The sequence below is a fragment of the Coregonus clupeaformis genome, unplaced genomic scaffold, assembly GCF_020615455.1.
Source record: "Coregonus clupeaformis isolate EN_2021a unplaced genomic scaffold, ASM2061545v1 scaf0079, whole genome shotgun sequence".
Lineage (NCBI taxonomy): Eukaryota > Metazoa > Chordata > Actinopteri > Salmoniformes > Salmonidae > Coregonus > Coregonus clupeaformis.
In genome coordinates, this window is record NW_025533534.1 from 371,022 (window position 1) to 391,041 (window position 20,020).

A 20,020-nucleotide genomic window follows, 5' to 3' on the forward strand; every position below is an offset into this window, starting at 1 on the left:
AGAATGTTCAGGGGAAGCAAAGCATTAACCTAAGCATGCGTAATGTGAATCATACCGACGGCGGTGTACACACACACACGCATAGAAATAGCCCAGTGGATGTTAAAAGGACAGGCACAAAGGCTTGTAGAGCAGATCAGAATTTGAATGGAAAACCAGTCCAAGGCCAGTGACTGACAGTGTGAACAATCCCTGTACTGTAGTAGGAGACTTGGGTGTGTGTGTGTGTGTGTGAGAGCGAGCAGACAGTGTAAACTGACTGGCATTAGATGCTGACTTCTAGGCTTTGTCTTTGCACTTCTCCTGACTCTCACAGGAAAGGAGGCCTTCACAAAGAGTGGTTTGTGTTGGAAGTCTGGGTGGCATAGTCCCCCCCTTCTTTCTGTTCTTTAACCAAGTGTTTGCTCGTCTCTCTCGCTCTCTCTCTACACCAGTGTTCCCTCTCTCTCTCTCTACACCAGTGTTCCCTCTCTCTCTCTCTCTACACCAGTGTTCCCTCTCTCTCTCTACACCAGTGTTCCCTCTCTCTCTCTCTACACCAGTGTTCCCTCTCTCTCTCTCTACACCAGTGTTCCCTCTCTCTCTATACCAGTGTTCCCTCTCTCTCTACACCAGTGTTCCCTCTCTCTCTTTCTCTCTCTCTCTCGCTACACCAGTGTTCTCCCTTGCTACACCAGTGTTCCCTCTCTCCCTCTCTCTACACCAGTGTTCCCTCTCTCTCTCTCTACACCAGTGTTCTCTCTCTCTCTCTCTCTACACCAGTGTTCCCTCTCTCCCTCTCTCTACACCAGTGTTCCCTCTCTCTCTCTCTACACCAGTGTTCTCTCTCTCTCTCTCTCTACACCAGTGTTCCCTCTCTCTCTCTCTACACCAGTGTTCCCTCTCTCTCTCTCTACACCAGTGTTCCCTCTCTCTACACCAGTGTTCCCTCTCTCTCTACACCAGTGTTCCCTCTCTTTCTACACCAGTGTTCTCTCTCTCTATACCAGTGTTCTCTCTCTTTCTACACCAGTGTTCTCTCTCTCTCTCTACACCAGTGTTCCCTCTACACCAATGCTCCCTCTCTCTCTCTACGCCAGTGTTCTCTCTCTCTCTACACCAGTGTTCCCTCTCTCTCTACACCAGTGTTCCCTCTCTCTCTACACCAGTGTTCCCTCTCTCTCTACACCAGTGTTCCCTCTCTCTCTACACCAGTGTTCTCTCTCTCTCTCTCTACACCAGTGTTCCCTCTCTCTCTCTCTACACCAGTGTTCTCTCTCTCTCTCTCTCTCTCTACACCAGTGTTCTCTCTCTCTCTCTCTCTCTACACCAGTGTTCCCTCTACACCAATGCTCCCTCTCTCTCTCTACGCCAGTGTTCTCTCTCTCTCTACGCCAGTGTTCTCTCTCTCTCTACACCAGTGTTCCCTCTCTCTCTCCACACCAGTGTTTTCAATACAATTTAAGGGCTTTATTGGCATGGGAAACATATGTTAACATTGCCAAAGCAAGTGAAGTAGATAATAAACAAAAGTGAAATAAACAAAAATTAACAGTAAACATTACACTTACAAAAGTGCCAAAAGAATAGACATTTCAAATGTCATTATGTGCAAATAGTTAAAGTACAGAAGGGAAAATAAATCAACATAAATATGGGTTGTATTTACAATGGTGTTTGTTCTTCACTGGATGCCCTTATCTTGTGGCAACAGGTCACAGATCTTGCTGCTGTGATTACACACTGTGGTATTTCACCCAATAGATATGGGAATTTATCCAAATTGGGTTTGTTTTTTAATTCTTTGTGGGTCTGTGTAACCTGAGGGAAATATGTGTCTGTAATATGGTTGTACATTTGGCAGGAGGTTAGGAAGTGCAGCTCAGTTTGCACCTCATTTTTTTTGGCAATGTGCACATAGCCTGTCTTCTCTTGAGAGCCAGGTCTGCCTACGGCGGCCTTTCTCAATAGCAAGGCTATGCTCACGGTGTCTGTACATAGTCAATGCTTTCCTTAAGTTTGGTTCAGCCATAGTGGTCAGGTATTCTGCTACTGTGTAATCTCTGTTTAGGGCCAAATAGCATTCTAGTTTGCTCTGTTTTTTTGTTAATTCTTTCCAATGTGTCAAGTAATTATCTTTTTGTTTTCTCATGATTTGGTTGGGTCTAATTGTGTTGCTGTTCTGGGACTCTGTGGGGTCTGTTTGTTTTTGTGAACAGAGCCCCAGGACCAGCTTACTTAGGGGGCTCTTCTCCAGGTTCATCTCTCTGTATGTGATGACTTTGTTATGGAAGGTTTGGGAATCGCTTCCTTTCAGGTGGTTGTAGAATTGAACAGCTCTTTTCTGGATTTGGATAATTAGCGGTTATCGGCCAAATTTTGCTCTGCATGCATTATTTGGTGTTTTACGTTGTACACTGAGGATATTTTTGAAGAATTCTCATTTTGGTGTTTGTCCCATTTTATGAATTATTGGTTGGTGAGCGGCCCCAGACCTCACAACCATAAAGGGCAATGGGTTCTATAACTGAGAAGTATTTTTAGCCAGATCCTAATTGGTATGTCAAATTTTATGTTCCTTTTGATGGCACAGAAGGCCCTTCTTGCCTTGTCTCTCAGATCGTTCACAGCTCTGTGGAAGTTACCTGTGGCGCTGATGTTTAGGCCGAGGTATGTATCGTTTTTTGTGTGCTCTAGGGCAACGGTGTCTAGATGGAATGTGTATTTGTGGTCCTGGAAACTGGACCTTTTTTGGAACACCATTATTTTTGTCTTACTGAGATTTACTGTCAGGGCCCAGGTCTGACAGAATCTGTGCAGAAAATCTAGGTGATGCTGTAGGCCCTCCTTAGTTGGGGACAGAACCCAACCGCTCTCTCTCTACACCAGTGAGAAGATTGTGTTATCATGCTTAGATAGGTGGAGTTTAGTGTACTGCTGGGAACATAGAGATTATCTGGATCTTTGTTGTACTGTGCCACCAAATTCATCACAATCACTGAAAAAAGCTTTTGACACGTTTTTAGTTGTATAGCAGAATACCGGCCTGACAGTAACTGAGGTATGTTCAGCCTTTTACCTCACTACTATCAGAATCATGCTTGTTCAATGTTTAAAACATTAGTTAAGAACCCAGTCACTTTTTTATAGCAATTTTAACATTTTTTATTAAACAAAATGTTTAATCTTTACATATTTAGTTTTAAATGTACAATTAAGCCATCAATGTAATCATACATACAATATACAATTATGCCTAATGTACATCTAAACAACTACCATAAAGGAAAAACATTGATCATTATGAAGAAAACCACAGTGCTAGACGACACCACAGGGGACGATGCGCTCTTCAACCGACAGAGCAGCTCGTATCCATTAGGGCACACAACGGAAAACGTTTTAAAACGTTTGGCAATGTAAAATGGGTCCAACTAGTCCCTCTCTGTTTCAGTCAGTTTTTTCTTCCATTTGGTCCCTAATGAATATGACCTAGGACACTGCAATAGAAAGAAACTAGAGCGAAGAACACTGGCAGTGGTAGTCACCACCTGCCCTTCCGCCCATCACACACTAGATTGTGTCCCAAATGGCACCCTATTCCCTATGAAGTGCACTTCTTTTGACCAGAGTCCTTTGGGCCCTGATCAAAAGTAGTGCACTATATAGGAAAAAGGGTGCATTCTGGATACAAGCCATAGCCTTTACTCAGCAGGTAAGTTATGCATCGTGTCATGGAAACGAAGCAAGAGAGAAAGAGGACTCCTTTGGCTGGCACACACATTGTGAGGTCACTGCTTCCTGTGTGATGGACCACACGTTAAAGGGTGAATCCGACATAAGATCCTATTTTATTTTTAATGAGTCTAGGTTTACACGTGGCTGGTTCAAAATTATTTCCTTTGGTGTACTGTACGTTTCAACAACTGTCAAATATACATATTTACTTCATTGAAGTTTAAAGGAGTTGGTGGCAGAACTCCAAAAATGTGCTGCGGCACGTTGAGTGTTGCACCTTCAAATCATGCTTCTAAGAATTAAATATGGTCTGTGTAACAAATGGCTCCCTATACACTGAGGGTACAACACATTAGAAACACCTCTTTCCATGATATAGAATGACCAGATGAAAGCTATGATCCCTTATTGATGACACCTGTTAAATCCACTTCAAATCAGTGTAGTTGAAGGGGAGGAGACAGGTTAAAGAAGGATGTTTAAGCCTTGAGAGGGTGAATGGGAAAGACAAAAGCTTTAAGTGCCTTTGAATGGCATATGGTAGTAGGTGCCAGGCGCACCGATTTGAGTTTCCTGTGTGTGTCAAGAATGGTCCACCACCCAAAGGACATCCAGCCAACTTGACACAACTGTGGAAAGCATTGGTGTCAACATGGGCCAGCATCCCTGTGGAACGCTTTCGACACCATGTAGAGGCCATGCCCCGACGAATTGAGGTTGTTATAAAGGCAAAAGGGGGTGCAACTCAATATTAAGGTGTTCCTAATGTGTTGTACACAGTGTATAGTGCAGTACTTATGACCAGAGCCCTATGGGCCATGTTCAAGTGTAGTGCACTATATAGGGAATAGGGTGCCATTTGGGACGCAACCATGGAGTGATGGGAGTAGATTTAAAATGTTTTATATTGGTTTTAACTGACATGCGAAGAAGATTTGATGTTGAATTGTTCTTGTTGACGACTGGGCAGAGGAGCTATGCAATAAAAGATTAAGCTCCTGTCAAAAATACAAGATACATGTTTCACACACCATGAGAGCTTAATTAAGCAAAGTAAAATCTTTAAGACATGGTTACTGTGCAGTATTACCATCGACATCATCATCATCATTTATTTTGTTCACTTGGAAAGAAAAGAGTGCAGTTTTCCAGTCTTGACTTTGTCTCGTTACAAGCCGTAAAAAGTTACTTGATTATGTAGATATCAATACTAAAAGTAGTAGCAATAGTACAAAAAAAAAATGAAAAAGTTATCTCCAGTTAAGAGTAAACAGAATAACTCAACCTTCATTTATTTATTTATACAAACTGCCCACCTTCACTGTGGGATGGTCTCTAGGTCTCTATCCTCATTGGACACTCACACAGTTCTTTACTTCAACAGGGAGAATGTAACCGATGACTATCTGTTTTCACATAGATCTTTAACTACAACACACATCCATACAGTCAGTCATTAACTAACTACTACAGTACATCCTGCTTGTACCCTTCACTACCCTCTAGCTCTCTCTCCTCACACACACATTAAAGCAATCTCCCTTGGGTCGAGGCCCAGTCTAATATTAGACAGCGGTTGTCTTTAGGGGGGTGGGAGAGTGTGCTGTCTCGGGTTATTATGACAACCTGAATGGAATGTCGAGGTGCTCGTGACACACACATAAGCACTCTTTATTGCTCTCTCACACACAGTTCACAGGTAAACAATTATTTCGAGGATGGACGGGGTGTGAGGGAGGGACACAGTGGGGGCAGAGCCTGGCAGGGCAACTGACAGACATGGCAGACAGCCAATCAGCAGTCGAGGTGTCTGAAGGTCCCTCCTCGCGGATCATTCTGACCTCTCACCCTGGCAGCTAGGCATCAGGATCACAGCAATGTCCGCTAGCATAAACCAATAGGAAGAGGACAAGGGTAGAGGAGCATGAAGAGTGTGTGTGTGTGTGTGTGTGTGAGGTGCAATTGGGCTAGTGTGCGCGAGCTTGCTCTTGTGTGGAATCTGTGTTTGTATGAGTGAGTGTGAGCTCCTGTATGTGTGTGTCTGAGTGTATGTGAGTGGAGGTGTGTGTATGTGTGTGTTCCTTGGGTATATATGTCCCAGTCCGTAGTAGCTAAGACTATGGGGACGGAACATCCTTCAAAACAGCCATTTCATGTCTCTTTAGTCTGTCTGTCTGTCTCTTCCATCCTGGGGCCACTAGAGGGTTCTGTGGGGATCAGTCAGTCTGGTTAAGGACAGGGTTCCATGGGGTGGGAGGTTTGGGGGTCGGGGGCTGTGTGTCATAGAAAGGAGCCTTGACCCTCCAGTAGGTGCACCACCTCCTCCTCGCTCTCCTCGTCGTGACGACCTGGGAAGGAGGTGACTAGTTGAACATTATGTTGTCGGGGTCTTGGTTGGTCATCTGGGCCATATGACGAAGGATATCTTTTTTTGTGATAATACCAAGGAGACGCCTGGAGAGAGAGAGAGAGAGAGAGAGAGAGAGAGAGAGAGAGAGAGAGAGAGAGAGAGAGAGAGAGAGAGAGAGAGGAGAGAAGAGATTATTCACGGAGGAGCAGGCAGGGAGCACAGTCTGGTTGGTGTGGGAGAGAATTACAAGTTTTTGTTGGCTCGTGCAGTCGGTCAGTCGGTGGTGGTTTTGGCCGGGATTCAAGATAGTGGAATCAATCAACAGAGAATGATAACACACCAATAACCAAAATAATGGGCTCTGTTAACCAACTGACTAAATTATGGAAATGTGTTTAATGTCAGAGGAAACTAATTATTTTGGGGTCTGATGCTTAATGATCAGATGGTTTATATTATTCTGGGGCTTAATGATCAGATGGTTTATATTATTCTGGGGCTTAATGATCAGATCTCACAAATAACAATGACAAAACAGTGATACAATCTACAGTCAAGAGAAGTAATGCACCGTTACTACCACAGTGTATCTGTATTTTAGCCCAAGGTGATACAGGGAACGCAGTAATACTTCAACCACTCAGCCGACTGTAACCGTCAATGCAGCCAGGCCAACAAAAACATAAGTCCCACTGGTGCCGAGGAAGGACAGAAGGAAGAGAGGAGGGACCAGGGGAGAATGGTGAGTGAGTGATTCTCGTTGGAAGCCTGAGGAGGAGATGTACTGAACACCTACAGGAAGAGCAGGTGAGATGAACACTATAGGAAGAGCAAGGCAGAACACTTCTGCCTTACCAACCAACCAACCCTTCACGTTGTCCGAGATAAACATTCTGGAACGCTCAGTCAAGAATTCTGGCTAATTCAAGAGCACCTTTATCTAAAATACTTTGAGGGTCATCGCTACAGGCTTCTTTACAGATACTCCCTTCTTCCCAGAGCCAGGTCACAATTGGTTGAAATGTAATGAGTTCTGCTAACACAGAAAGTGTCAATTACAACGTTGTAAGAGTGTGCAGCTGGATAACAATTAGATGTCAACAGGACAACATTTGTTCCTAGAATTTACTTTTTGTTATGACTTGTGCTCTTGAATTTAGCTATGACGAAAACGTTCGAGATTTAGTGAGACATCTCGAGACATTGGAGAGAGTGAGACAGACGGTGAGTGTAGAGTTGAGCTGAGAGAGAGCAGTGAGAGGAGGAGAGGCTGTATGACTGTCTGTCATAGCTACAGTACAGGATAGATCTATAGATTCAGTACTGTAGGAAGTGGAGGGAGGTGTTAGTGCTACAGAAACAGGAGGCATGAAACGCCACACAGACCAGGAATGGGGGGTTGAGGTGGGAGGCACCGGATGAGGCAGGGGGGTTGAGGTCAGGTGAGAGGGGGGTGAAGGAGAGGTGGGTACGGTTTAGGATCAGGGTGGGGGTTGCTTGGCTTAGCTCGTTACTGCTACTGTAGGCATTATCTACCAACACACACACTACTACTACCATCATTATATCACCACACCACCATAGAGGGAGTTTTCTCTCTCACTACAGGAGGAGGGTTCTATTAAGTCTACGGCAGGGCGGGAGGGACACTAGATGCTAAAACTCCCCCTCCCAGAAAAAACACATCAACCAACGGTCCGCTCCCACGTAGCAGCCGGTTACTCGCCAAATTCGGTAAAGGCGACGCCGGAAGCGCTACGTGTTATCGGGTCAGATGTCGTCGATCTGTTGGTCCGACAGACGGACGGACGGCGGCGACCCAGTGGGTGGGGGGCGGGGCAAGAGGGAGAGGGAGGGGTTGATTTTTATACATAAAGAAGCAGTAAGTCATTGAAGTAAAGCGGTGCCAGCATCCAATATAGCACCCTATTCCCTTTATAGTGCACTACTTTTGAACTAGTAGTAGTACACTATATAGGGAATAGGGTGCCAATTGGGATGCAGCCTGTGTGAGCTTTTAGAGTGAAATGATGTAATAATGTGTATGTGAAGGTTTTCTAGGTGCCGAGTGAGACAGACAGACAGACACACACACACACACACACACGCTCTAAAAACACAGGCATGGCTACATGACTGTACGTAAGTTATAGGGACAGTGGCAGGGGGAATGAGATCAATATACAATCTGTATATTCATGCTTATATCTATATTCTATAATGACTTCTTATAGTGGATGAAACAGCCCATACTACTGATGAAGGGACTAATAGCTAGTAGGATGTTGTTGATGGGAATGGCTGTGGAGCAATACTAAATTACGGATATCTAACTAATCAAGCTTCAAATGACAGTTCCCATCAAAGCCCAACATTACAGGACCCATAATAACACTCATCTAGAGTAGATCTTTAAAAAAATAGTAATCTTACTAACTGTTGTCAATGACTAGTAGTGAATGAATAGGGAGATCAGTGATAGTGTGACACAATAGGTATCCGGAGAGGAGAAAGTGGATGCATACACCCCCTCCCTCAAAAAAAATTGTGCATTCATGAGTGAGTTGAAAATAAGACACAGTAAGATGAGTGGGTTGCTATTGGAAACGGGAACTGTCAGTTACAGTTTCATGCGTCACTCCTAGGAGGCGGGGCCTAAGAGGTGGAAATGGGAGAGGGGGAGGGGTCAGTGGAATGGGAGGGGAAGGGCTAGTCACCAGGGGCTCCGTGTGTTCCTTGAGCTCCTCCAGATGCGCTAATATATTCTTCTTAGTGATGATGCCCAATACAATCCTGTACAAACACACACCTGTTACTCAGGAGACTGCCCGTCACACACACACCACACAGAGAGAGAGAGAGAGAGACAGCAGCACAAAGCATAGTACACTAAAAAAATAAACGTATATAACCAACTTAATATGACATAACATAAAGTGAAAAATCATAACACAACCTACCTAACATTCTAATAGTATTGCTTTTTTTAAAAAAGCTCAATTAACAACATATTTTACTTGTCCATAAATATACCACTTCTACTGATGGTGAGTGTGTATAAGTGCATGTCAGTTGGATGCCAACTAATGTTATCTGTGCATATCATTCATCTTTGTGTCGGTTTCAATAACTTCCTTGTTGATTTGTAATGGAATCTAATCTTGTGAGTAGTATGGACTCAAGTGTTGTAGGCAAATAACCTAGAATTCGATAAAGTAGTGTGCAAAGCTGTCATCAAGGCAAAGGGTGGCTACTTTGAAGAATCTAAAATATATTTTGATTTGTTTAACACTTTTCTGATTCCATATGTGTTATTTCATAGTTTGGATGTCTTCACTATTATTCTACAATGTAGAAAATAGTAAAAATAAAGAAAAACCCTTGAAAGAGTAGGTGTGTCCAAACTTTTCACTGGTACTCTATGTCTGATGCTTTCACTATTATATGTATTGATATTGAATGATGAATGAATTGAGACCAAAACAATAGAAAAGGATAAAATCACAACAAAACGATAAAAAATGAACATGTATCAAAACAAAGGACTGCTGCCATCTGTATTCTCATTCACTCTCAGTGCTCTCCTCTCCTGACTAGGCGTCTAAACAGGCATCTTTAAACATATATTTACACTATGACTGCCGAGCAGTGGTGGAAAAAGTACTAAATTGTCATACTTGAGTAAAAGTAAATGCTATACATCAAATTCCTTACATTAAGCAAACCAGATAGCATGATTTAAAAGATAATAATAATAATTTTGCGGCCAGCCAGGGGAACACTCCAAAACTCATAATTTACAAACGCAATATTTGTGTTTAGTGAGTCCGCCAGATCAGAGGCAGTAGGGATGACAACGCGTTATAATGATAGGTGTGAGAATTGGACCATATTTCGAATGCTGCCTGAGCATTCGAAATGTAACGAGTACTTTTGGGTGTCACGGAAAATGAATGGGAGTAAAAAGTATACATATTCTATTTACAGGGTTCATACACATTTTGACAGAGGGAATTTCATGACTTTTGCATGACTTCTCCATGACTTTTAACCAAATTTCCATGACCACCGTTAGCGGCATCTCCATGTATGTAGAAACAAAGTATGCGTAATGTGGTATTGACACTGGGAGGCTGCTCTCTGATCCTATGTACCATCTACTGTCATTGTACAAGGCACAAAGTAGAATCCCTGTTAGGCAACGGTATAAAACACACGTGGTCAACCCTCAGTCTGGAGAGCTACTGGCTGTGCAGGCTTTTGATCAAGCCCTGCTCAAACACATCAGAGACAGTTTATCAAGGTCCGGTTGAGCAGCTCATTTCTAAAATGTGGTTTGTTAGAGGGGGACTGGAATAAAAGCCTGCACACCATTAGCTCTCCTGGAGGATGGTTGTCCACCCTTGATGTATAACATTGCAACCAAATACGTTTTATGCCTTTTGAAATAATTCACTCATTTAATATATAAAATATCAAATGGCTATGGTAGGCTACAAATATTTTTATTCAGCTGAAGCAAGCCCACAAGGAAGGCTACATATAATATTTTTTTTATAAAATTACTGTTTGCGATTCACAAATTATTATTTTGATTCACATTCGATTCATCGCATTGAACCAAATCCCAACTAATACAATAGCAAAGTGAATTGTTTGTTCCGTGTTTAAATGAATGAATCAACTTTGTATGTATCGTTTAAATGAATTAACTTTGTATGGCCTTCCTCGCAAGCAGTAGCGGTGCGTGGGTAAAATCACTGTTGATTTTTATTTGATTGATAAAATATTTAAAAACTGTGCCTAAACAAATGACATTAACAGAAATGATTACATTCATTTCCATGACTTTTCGGATTTGATAATTTTCCAAAACATTGAGGCCTCGAAAACACCATTTAAAAATTCCATGACTTTTTCAGGATTTTCATGACCATACGAACCCTGTCTTTAGGAATTTAGTGGAGTAAAAGTAAAAGTTATCCAAAATATAAATAGTATAAAGTACAGATACCCCAAAAAACTACTTAAGTAGTACTTTAAAGTATTTTTACTTAGTTACAACGCACAGAGCAAGGGTTTATCCAATTATACACCATCTGTCCTTGTTTTAACCACCAGGTGTCTCTGAAGTGTCATATTCAACCAGTGAGCTCATCCACAGTAATTTACTTCTAAACCAACTTCTAAACACATCACGAGTCTCTCAAATATTTTATCCAGAGGAAACTGGATAAAACGATCAAACTATCCAACTATTTGCTAAAGCGGTATCACAGTAGTTATATTGGTGAGCGTAGCGCAGCTAGCATTTAGCTGAGAAGTCATGCAGCCTACAAGGTTATATTGGCTTATAACCCCAGGGTTTCGAGTCCCAGTGTCCATGCATCACTCTATCCCTTACAAAAAAAGATTGCAGTTTTGAAACTGCAGTAAAAGGGAAGTAACTGCAGTCGACTGTGGTATTTTGGATGGAGTAATAACAGAATAACTGTCATCACACTGCAAAATTACTGCAGTAAAAAAAAAACATTTGGACGCAGTTTTTGCAGCATAAACCGCAATACTTCACTCTACCTGCAATCTTTTTTCGTTAGGGTGTGAGGAGATGCTACTATGTCCCAATATCCACACTAGCATAGCACTTAGAGTAGATGATGTCCAATAAATACACTGCTTCATTCTAAGTAGTAGTGTGTTCATTGGAACAAAACTTGAGAGTGTGTGTTGGGTTTGTTAGGGGAACTCTGTCTGTTGCCTGTTGAGGTGTTTGTTAGTTCAAGCTGAGAACATTGAGGCCTGAGGTTAGGAGGACTGAGGAAGACTCTTTCCTCCCAGTGTTCCTTCCTTCTCTTCCTCCATCCTCCTCTTCTTTCACCCCCACCCTTCCAAAACACATCCCCCCATTTTGAGACTGTGATTCCCTCCCCATCGTTCTCATCCAAGATCACTTTTAATCACCCCCTCTCCCCTCCTCACCTCCCCCCTGCCCTCTTCACATGCCACCCTACCCTTTTCCCGCTCTCCCCCCAGCCCCTTCCTCTCACCCGTTGTGCGTCACCAGACACTGGCGGAGGCCCATCTTGCGGAAGATGTCCACCACGATCTCCATGGGCGTGTGGTCGGTGACGGTGAAGGGGCTCATGTCCAGGATGGAGCGCAGCTTGAGGGGCCGCGGGCTGTCGGCGGGCAGGGTGGGGGCGTGCTGTGTGAAGTAGACCCGCGAGGTCAGCAGGATACCCTCCTGCTTTCGCCGCGCATTATCTGTGAAAGGGGGGAGGTAAAAAGGGAAGAGAGGGGGAGATGGAAGGAGAAAGATTAGCGTCTAAGGAGTGCCAGACGGGCGAGGTTTGCACTTTTGAGATTATTCCATTGGTTCCATCGCGCTAGCCAAGCAAGCTAAATCAAGTGCAGCTAAAGTATATAAAATTTAAAAAAAACATTTGAAGTTTTTAACCCAGGTCTGAGCGCCCTCCACACCCTGCCGTCTCAGTTTCTCCTCACCTATAGCGATGGTAATGTCCCTGCGCAGGGCGAAGCCCACGAGTCTCTGAGACTCCTTGGAGACAATGACAGGGAAGCCGTTGTAGCTGGTCTCGTTGATGATCCCCTGGAGTTCCTCCACCGTCAGGTCGTCCTGCGTCAGCACCGCTAACGGCGGATCACTACGCCGCGGCCGCATCACCTGAAGTCACACAGGAAGTGGTTTAGAGCTGAAACCTAACTGACGCTTTAAGTCAACTTTCCACTTAATCATGCATTGATATCAATGGTGCTGCATCTAACTGTTAATGATTCAGTGTGCCAATGTTTTAATTGTATCTGTCCATAATAAATATTTGTTCCTAACACACACACACACACACACACACACACTTATTGATATTGATTATATGTTGATGGAGCTAGCATGCAAGCATTTCACTGCACCTTTTATACATGCTGTAAACTGTGTACGTGACGAATAACATTTGATTTTGACACACCTCCCGCGCCAGCGTGGTATGTGTGAACTCCGACTTGGCGTCCAGGAAAGGATACCCGTTGAGGCGGATGTGTGACTCGTAGATGCCCTCGCGCCCAAAGGCGTCGCCCACCCACTTGCTGGTCATGACGGCCGCCATGAGGGGTACAATGTATTCCAGACCGCCAGTCAGCTCAAACACAATGACCACGAGAGACACGGTCATCCTCGTCACACCACCTGGAACAAAAATAAATAAATAAATAAATGATTGCCCTTTTATTTTACCAAGTAAGTTGACTGAGAAGTGAGAACCTGCAGACAAGAGGAAGAGTTGAATGGGAGAGGACCAAAGCCATCCAACAGGATAGATAACATTTTACACAGCTCCGTGTTTCTGTGATCCATTGTCAAACACAGTCTATATAACAATGTATCACAAGAATGGGGAACGAACACTGAGTAGGAGTAACAGACATGACCATAACATTACAGACCCACAGCCAGTCAGTGTAACTCACCCAGACATGCGGCAGCCCCCACCATGGCGTAGAGTCCTGGGGTGATGCAGTCGGTGCCTACCTCGCACCACTCCCTGAACACTAACCAGTCGTGGTGGTAGTACGCCAGCTGCTCCACAGCGATGCCAACAATCCGCCCGGCGATCGCCCCGATGGCCATACTGGGGATGAACAGGCCCGCCGGAACCTGGGGACAGGAACCACAACTTAGAACCACAAAAAACTATCCTTAACTGAAATTCTAATTCTGATTTTTCTCAATATTTCTCAATTCTAACCCTGATCAGCATTACTTAAAGTCTAGACTGCAATCTAAGATTTGGATTAGACCACAATCTAAGAGACATGCATACCCAATACAATCACATTAAAGGGGAAGTTCACCCAAAAACACTTCTGGGCCCTTTATAACACTTGCCTGGCTGTTTATCAGTACCCCAGACTGTTTTTAGGTCCATTGTTTGAGTATTTAGATTTCTGTATTTTTAAATCAAAATGCTGAATTTCTCGATATTACATTTATTGGTAAAAATGTACCTACTGAAATAAGTTAGCTGAAAAATTGTGCAGAGAAAGTAATTACAAGGACTATTGGGAGGCCAGAGCAGTGTGTTTAGGAGGTATTTTTATTTATTTATTTTGTACTTTTTATCCCCAAGGTCGAGAGCCATGCATCCTCTGAAACACGACCCTGCCAAGTCGCGCTGCTTCTTGACACAGTGCCCCCTTAACCCGGAAGCCAGCCACACCAATGTGTCGGGGGATACACCGTACAAACCCGGATCTCTAGTGACGCCTCAAGCACTGCAGTGCCTTAGACCGCTGTGCCACTCGGGAGGCTTTAGGAGGTATTTATGATGGACTTTGACGTTGCATGGGGTTTCTATGGGGAAGGCGGGGGTAGAATCAGCTTATTACCTACGTCTAAATTATCAAGCAATGGACCTAAAAGCTGTCTGGGGTACTGACAAATAACCAGGCAATAGTAGTTATAAAGGGCCCAGAAGTGTTTTTGGATGAACTTCCCCTTTAACTGCCGGGCTACATTAACTAGACGACAGTACCCAACCTGCCCTGCCTCACCTTGAGTCCGAAGGTGAATATGGTCATGATGATCTTGAAGACGAGTGCCAGGCACAGCTGCCACATAGCGGTGTACACCCCGGATCCCGCCGGCTTGTTAGGTGACGCATCCACAAACGCCTTACTCCCATTCATATGGCTCCTGTACTGGCAAAGCTGGGACGACTCCAGCGGCCCGCAGTCAGTGAACAACTCCTTAATTAGCTCGCTGGTGTTCTGCCGCGTGTACGGGTTGGGGAACGCCACCACGGCGGTAATGGCCGCCACGAAGATGACCTCCAGGACGGGGTATTTCCCAAAGCGGGTGGACTTCCTCCTCCGACACCAGGCGATGTTGGCCTTGATGAAGAAGGCCCCCCAGAGACCCCCAAACACCCCCAGCAGGATGAAGGGGATAAGCTCAAACAGGTACCAGGGGGTGTGGTACTCCACGTAGAACAGGACCAGACGGCTGTTGCCAAACGGGTTGATGGAGCGGAGGACGAAGGCTGCCACCAACGCAGCGAAGAAGGACCTCCACAGGGTCTTCAGAGGGAAGTAGTAGCTCACCTAGGGAGAGAGAGATGCAGAGAGACAGGTGAAGAGAAAATTATAGTGTGATGCATTAACTCATACAGAGACACACATGCACAGATCAATCAATCAAATGTAATTATTAAGCCCTTTTTACATTTGTCACAAAGTGCTTATACAGAAACCCAGCCTAAAACCCCAGAGAGCAAGCAATGCAGATGTAGAAGCACGGTAGGGGTGCAAGGAAACAAGGCTATAGTGTGTGTGTGTGATGTGTTTATTTATACGGACACACTCATAGAAACAAACACACACACATACATACAACGTACCTCCTCCAAGCTGAAGAGTACTCCTCCTATGGGAGCACCAAAAGCCACAGACACCCCAGCCGCTGACGCTGCAGATAGGACCTGCAGAGAAAACATATAAAAAAGACTAATACAAAAACACAGGCCAAGTCAGCTGAAACACTGACAGGAATTTACCCAAAACACAGGCAGTCAGCTGAAACACTGACAGCAATTTACCCAAAACACAGGCAGAGTCAGCTGAAACAATGACAGGAATTTACCCAAAACACAGGCCGAGTCAGCTGAAACACTGACAGGAATTTACCCAAAACACAGGCAGAGTCAGCTGTAACACTGACAGGAATATCCCCAAAACACAGGCCAAGTCAGCTGAAACACTGACAGCAATTTACCCAAAACACAGGCAGAGTCAGCTGAAACAATGACAGGAATTTACCCAAAACACAGGCCGAGTCAGCTGAAACACTGACAGGAATTTATCCAAAACACAGGCAGAGTCAGCTGAAACACTGACAGGAATTTACCCAAAACACAGGCAGAGTCAGCTGAAACACTGACAGGAATTTACCCAAAACACAGGCAGTCAGCTGAAACACTGACAGCAATTTACCCAAAACACAGGCAGAGTCAGCTGAAACAATGACAGGAATTTACCCAAAACACAGGCCGAGTCAGCTGAAACACTGACAGGAATTTACCCAAAACACAGGCAGAGTCAGCTGTAACACTGACAGGAATATCCCCAAAACACAGGCCAAGTCAGCTGAAACACTGACAGCAATTTACCCAAAACACAGGCAGAGTCAGCTGAAACACTGACAGGAATTTACCCAAAACACAGGCCAAGTCAGCTGAAACACTGACAGGAATTTACCCAAAACACAGGCCGAGTCAGCTGAAACACTGACAGGAATATACCCAAAACACAGGCCGAGTCAGCTGAAACACTGACAGGAATTTACCCAAAACACAGGCAGAGTCAGCTGAAACACTGACAGGAATATACCCAAAACACAGGCAGAGTCAGCTGAAACACTGACAGCAATTTACCCAAAGCACAGTCTTAAATCATGCAACAGAAAAGGTCATCAGGAGAATGTCTTATAACAAAACTCTAAACTTTGTAATGTAATACAATGGATACATACACCAAACCATACACTCCCTCTTCTTGGCCTCATTCCTGCTGTACTTGGACAATAAAGTTATATTGTATTTGACCACACCTAATAGAACAGTAGATCATAGATCATACATACCTCTCTCTTCTTGGCCTCGTTCTTGCTGTACTTGGGGAAGAGGTATGAGAAGATGTTTCCACAGCAGCAGGCCACGTGGACCAGGGGTCCCTCTTTCCCCAGGCTCAGCCCAGACGCTACAGCCAGCACCAGGGTCACCGTCTTGATCAGCAGGGTCCACTTCCCCAGGTAACCCCGGATGATGAACCCACTCAGGATGGTCTTTATCTGGGAGACAGAGAGATGGGGGAAATAAGGTAAAGAATTTCGAAGAAATAAAAACTCAAACTGGTCCCCAGTGCTCAGCCCCATCTCGCTTGTTCTCCTGTTGCCACAGCAACTACAAATTGAGATTTCTAGTGCTAGACTAGAGCAGACAACCTCACCTCAAAATGGATTTTTCCTAAACAGCAGGTACAGATCCCACCTGAATTACAATACATAGTTTGTGTGTGTGTGCGCTTGCATCCATGCATGTGTGTGGTCTTACCTCAGGTATGCCTGAGCCACAGGCGTAGGGGGCGAACACCTTGACCAGTAACACAGCCAGCAAGGCAAAGGACAAAGCCCAGTAGATGTACATGAAGTAGTTCATGATGTAGGAACCAGGACCCTGGGAGAAGAGGAGGAGAGATAGGAGGAGGAGGAGGAGAGAGAGGAGGAGGAGGAGAGGAGAGAGAGGAAGAGGAGATAGGAGGTGGAAGAGGAGGAGAGGGAGGAGGAGGAAGAGGAGAGAGAGGAGGAAGAAGAGGAGAGAGAGGAGGAGGAGGAATAGGAGAGAGGAGGAGGAAGAGGAGGAGAGAGCGAGGAGGAGGAGAGAGCGAGGAGGAGGAAGAGGAAGAGAGAAAGAGGAGGAGGAAGAGGAGGAGAGAGAGAGAGGAGGAGGAGCATGTTTACACACAAACTGCCATTAAAGGGATAGTTCAGGATTTTGGCAATTATCTACTTCCCCAGAGTCAGATGAACTCATGGATACCATTTTTTTTATCTATCTGCATCCAGCATGAAGGAAGTTAAAGGTCGTTTCGTAAGCAAATGCTAACTAGCTTAGCACAAAAAGGGAAATGTTTTGGGTACAGTTAGCATCAAAATCCCAACAATCCTTTTAACGTTACTACATTGAGACAGTTTTGACTATTCTGAGTGAAAAGGTCATGGAAAAAAGTGGTGAACTACTGATGGACCACAGAAGTATTAGCTCACCCAAGCTCTTCCATCTCAGCAATGGAAACTACTAGCTTATAACACCTTATAACACCTTATAACACCTTATAACACCTGTAACACATATGTGACTTAAAACCTCTTAAACGTTAAGTCCCCTATTTACGGGACTGAGCGGTTCTGGACCAGTTCCGAACCAATTTTTTTTTACAAAGCGCTCTGTGAACGTAGCAACATCATTTGTTGTGCTTCGCATGCCGTTCTCCGCTCTCGTCTGAGATGCAGTATGTGAAATGTGACACCTCATTTGCATAGGGAGCGCTAGATTTTCTGGCCTATCCAGACAAAGGATCGAACTCCCCTGGCGGTATCCTCAAAAGTGACTACGCCTCAGCAATTTATAACTATTTATACCAGAGATTTTAATCTTTCTGGCAGTATAATCATTACTAGGTATTGTTTATGGCCTTTTCACGATAAAAAATGATGTCTGGTTAGGTCGGAAATCTACATTTTGACATGACATTTTAAAATCCCTCTCACCTCTTCCTGGCCCAGGATAAGCCCCGCCCAGCTTTTCCACTGAGGACACTTGTCCCTCTCAGCGAACGTGGTCTCGTTGGAGCCCCAGCAACACTGCTCGTGGTTGAACCACATGGCATTCAGACACACCCCCTCCTTGATGTCGTTCAGCCAATCAGCAGCGATGTCGATCAGACCCGCCAAGGCACCTGATTGGACAAAGAGGAAGAGGACGAGGAGGAAACAATACTTTAAGCCTGTGTGACTAATCAAAAACAAGATGAACAACAAACACGTTGTCAATGACGAGCCTACATACTCTGACTACTAGTACAGGTGAGCTCAGGTGACTGTGCGTGTATTACCTGAGGCCAGTCCTGTCAACGTCACCACCAGCCATCCAGACCAGGCATCATACAGGCTCTTGGTGAACTCCCACGCAGAATCTTTCTTCTTAGCGTTGATCTGTACACACACACACACACACACACACACACACACACACACACACACACACACACACAGAGAGACAGAGACAGCAGGGTTAGAAACACACACACACACACACACACACACACACACACAAACAATTAACATAAATACTGAAAGTCACGGCTAGTTAAAAGTACTAAACAATGTACTGTTCTCCCCCTTTTTAGAGAAACGATTATATAAATATGATCATATTATTTTATTACCACTCATAATGAGTGGCCTAACCACCCATGAACTGCTGCTACTGCAGTTTGTCAAATTGAGAGCAACTGTTACATGTTCCTGTTTGTTAGGTGATTAAAAAAATCAAAAAATCCAGACAACATTCAAATGACATTCAAATGTGGGAGTGTATGGAACCTTTAGGAAACCATGTAACCCAGATTCATATCACAAAAGACAAAAAGGTTTTCCTCGTGGTGTTCATAAGTCATGCACACAGAGCCACCACAGAGAGCAGAGGATGGAACACTGTTGTCTAGGGCACCATTTCTTTCATGACACCTCCACAACAACATGCCAACTACAACAACAGACATGACACCTGGCAGACACTGTAGAGCCTTGGGCGGTATACCGTATACCGGGGTATTTGGAAATAGCCACGGGATGGTTTTTCAATACCGTTGAAACTATTTATTTTGAAGTTTTCTTTCTTTTTAAGTAAATACCTGCAGTCAACTTGTGCAATACATTAGGAGATAAAGAAGATTGCATTCTTCATTTCACCTGGCACATCATTTTTCATTATGAAGCTTACCGGTAGTCCTCAGTCACGTGGTGTTTGTTTACAAGCACACAATGACGAGAGAACGGAGCCTTGTGAGGTCACTCACCGTTGTGCAGCAAGGTGATCTAGTTACAGTATGGAATTCACAACTAAATGTTTGCCAGCTAGATGTCTTATAACTATTAAGTTAACTGTCTAAAATGTGCTAAATGCTCTTCAGTTGTGCATTTGGTTTGCTAGCTAAGTGGTTAGCTTCTTCCAAAATCAAGTTTCGCTGAACTGTTTTTTGGTAACAGTGGAGAATCCCCTCCTGGATCAAGAGCCTTGCTGTCTAATATTTGCTTTGTGGGTGCAGCAAACTGTGAGTAGCATTTTTTGAGTTACTTGAGTTACAATTTCTTTCACAACA

General features: G+C 44.2%; 1 protein-coding gene across 8 annotated transcripts in view; it reads right to left on the minus strand.

The window, feature by feature from the left end:
- Positions 1-4,790: 4,790 nt before the first annotated feature.
- The window catches only part of LOC123483320 (H(+)/Cl(-) exchange transporter 3-like), a 47,384-nt gene continuing 32,154 nt past the window's right edge, over positions 4,791-20,020 (minus strand). For 5 of the 8 annotated variants that reach the window (XM_045213116.1, XM_045213111.1, XM_045213112.1 and 2 more), the window contains 12 exons: positions 18,752-18,851; positions 18,408-18,595; positions 17,191-17,313; positions 16,722-16,928; positions 15,481-15,561; positions 14,636-15,184; positions 13,553-13,739; positions 13,054-13,271; positions 12,572-12,752; positions 12,115-12,331; positions 8,785-8,860; positions 4,791-6,171 (listed from right to left, as the gene is read on the minus strand). In XM_045213116.1, coding sequence (XP_045069051.1) covers positions 5,998-6,171; positions 8,785-8,860; positions 12,115-12,331; positions 12,572-12,752; positions 13,054-13,271; positions 13,553-13,739; positions 14,636-15,184; positions 15,481-15,561; positions 16,722-16,928; positions 17,191-17,313; positions 18,408-18,595; positions 18,752-18,851 — 2,301 coding nt within the window. In that variant the 3' untranslated portion in view covers positions 4,791-5,997. Of the gene's footprint in view, positions 6,172-7,793; positions 7,853-8,784; positions 8,861-12,114; positions 12,332-12,571; positions 12,753-13,053; positions 13,272-13,552; positions 13,740-14,635; positions 15,185-15,480; positions 15,562-16,721; positions 16,929-17,190; positions 17,314-18,407; positions 18,596-18,751; positions 18,852-20,020 lie in introns of all 8 variants that reach the window. The other 3 variants (XM_045213114.1, XM_045213118.1, XM_045213115.1) reach the window with 2 other exon arrangements.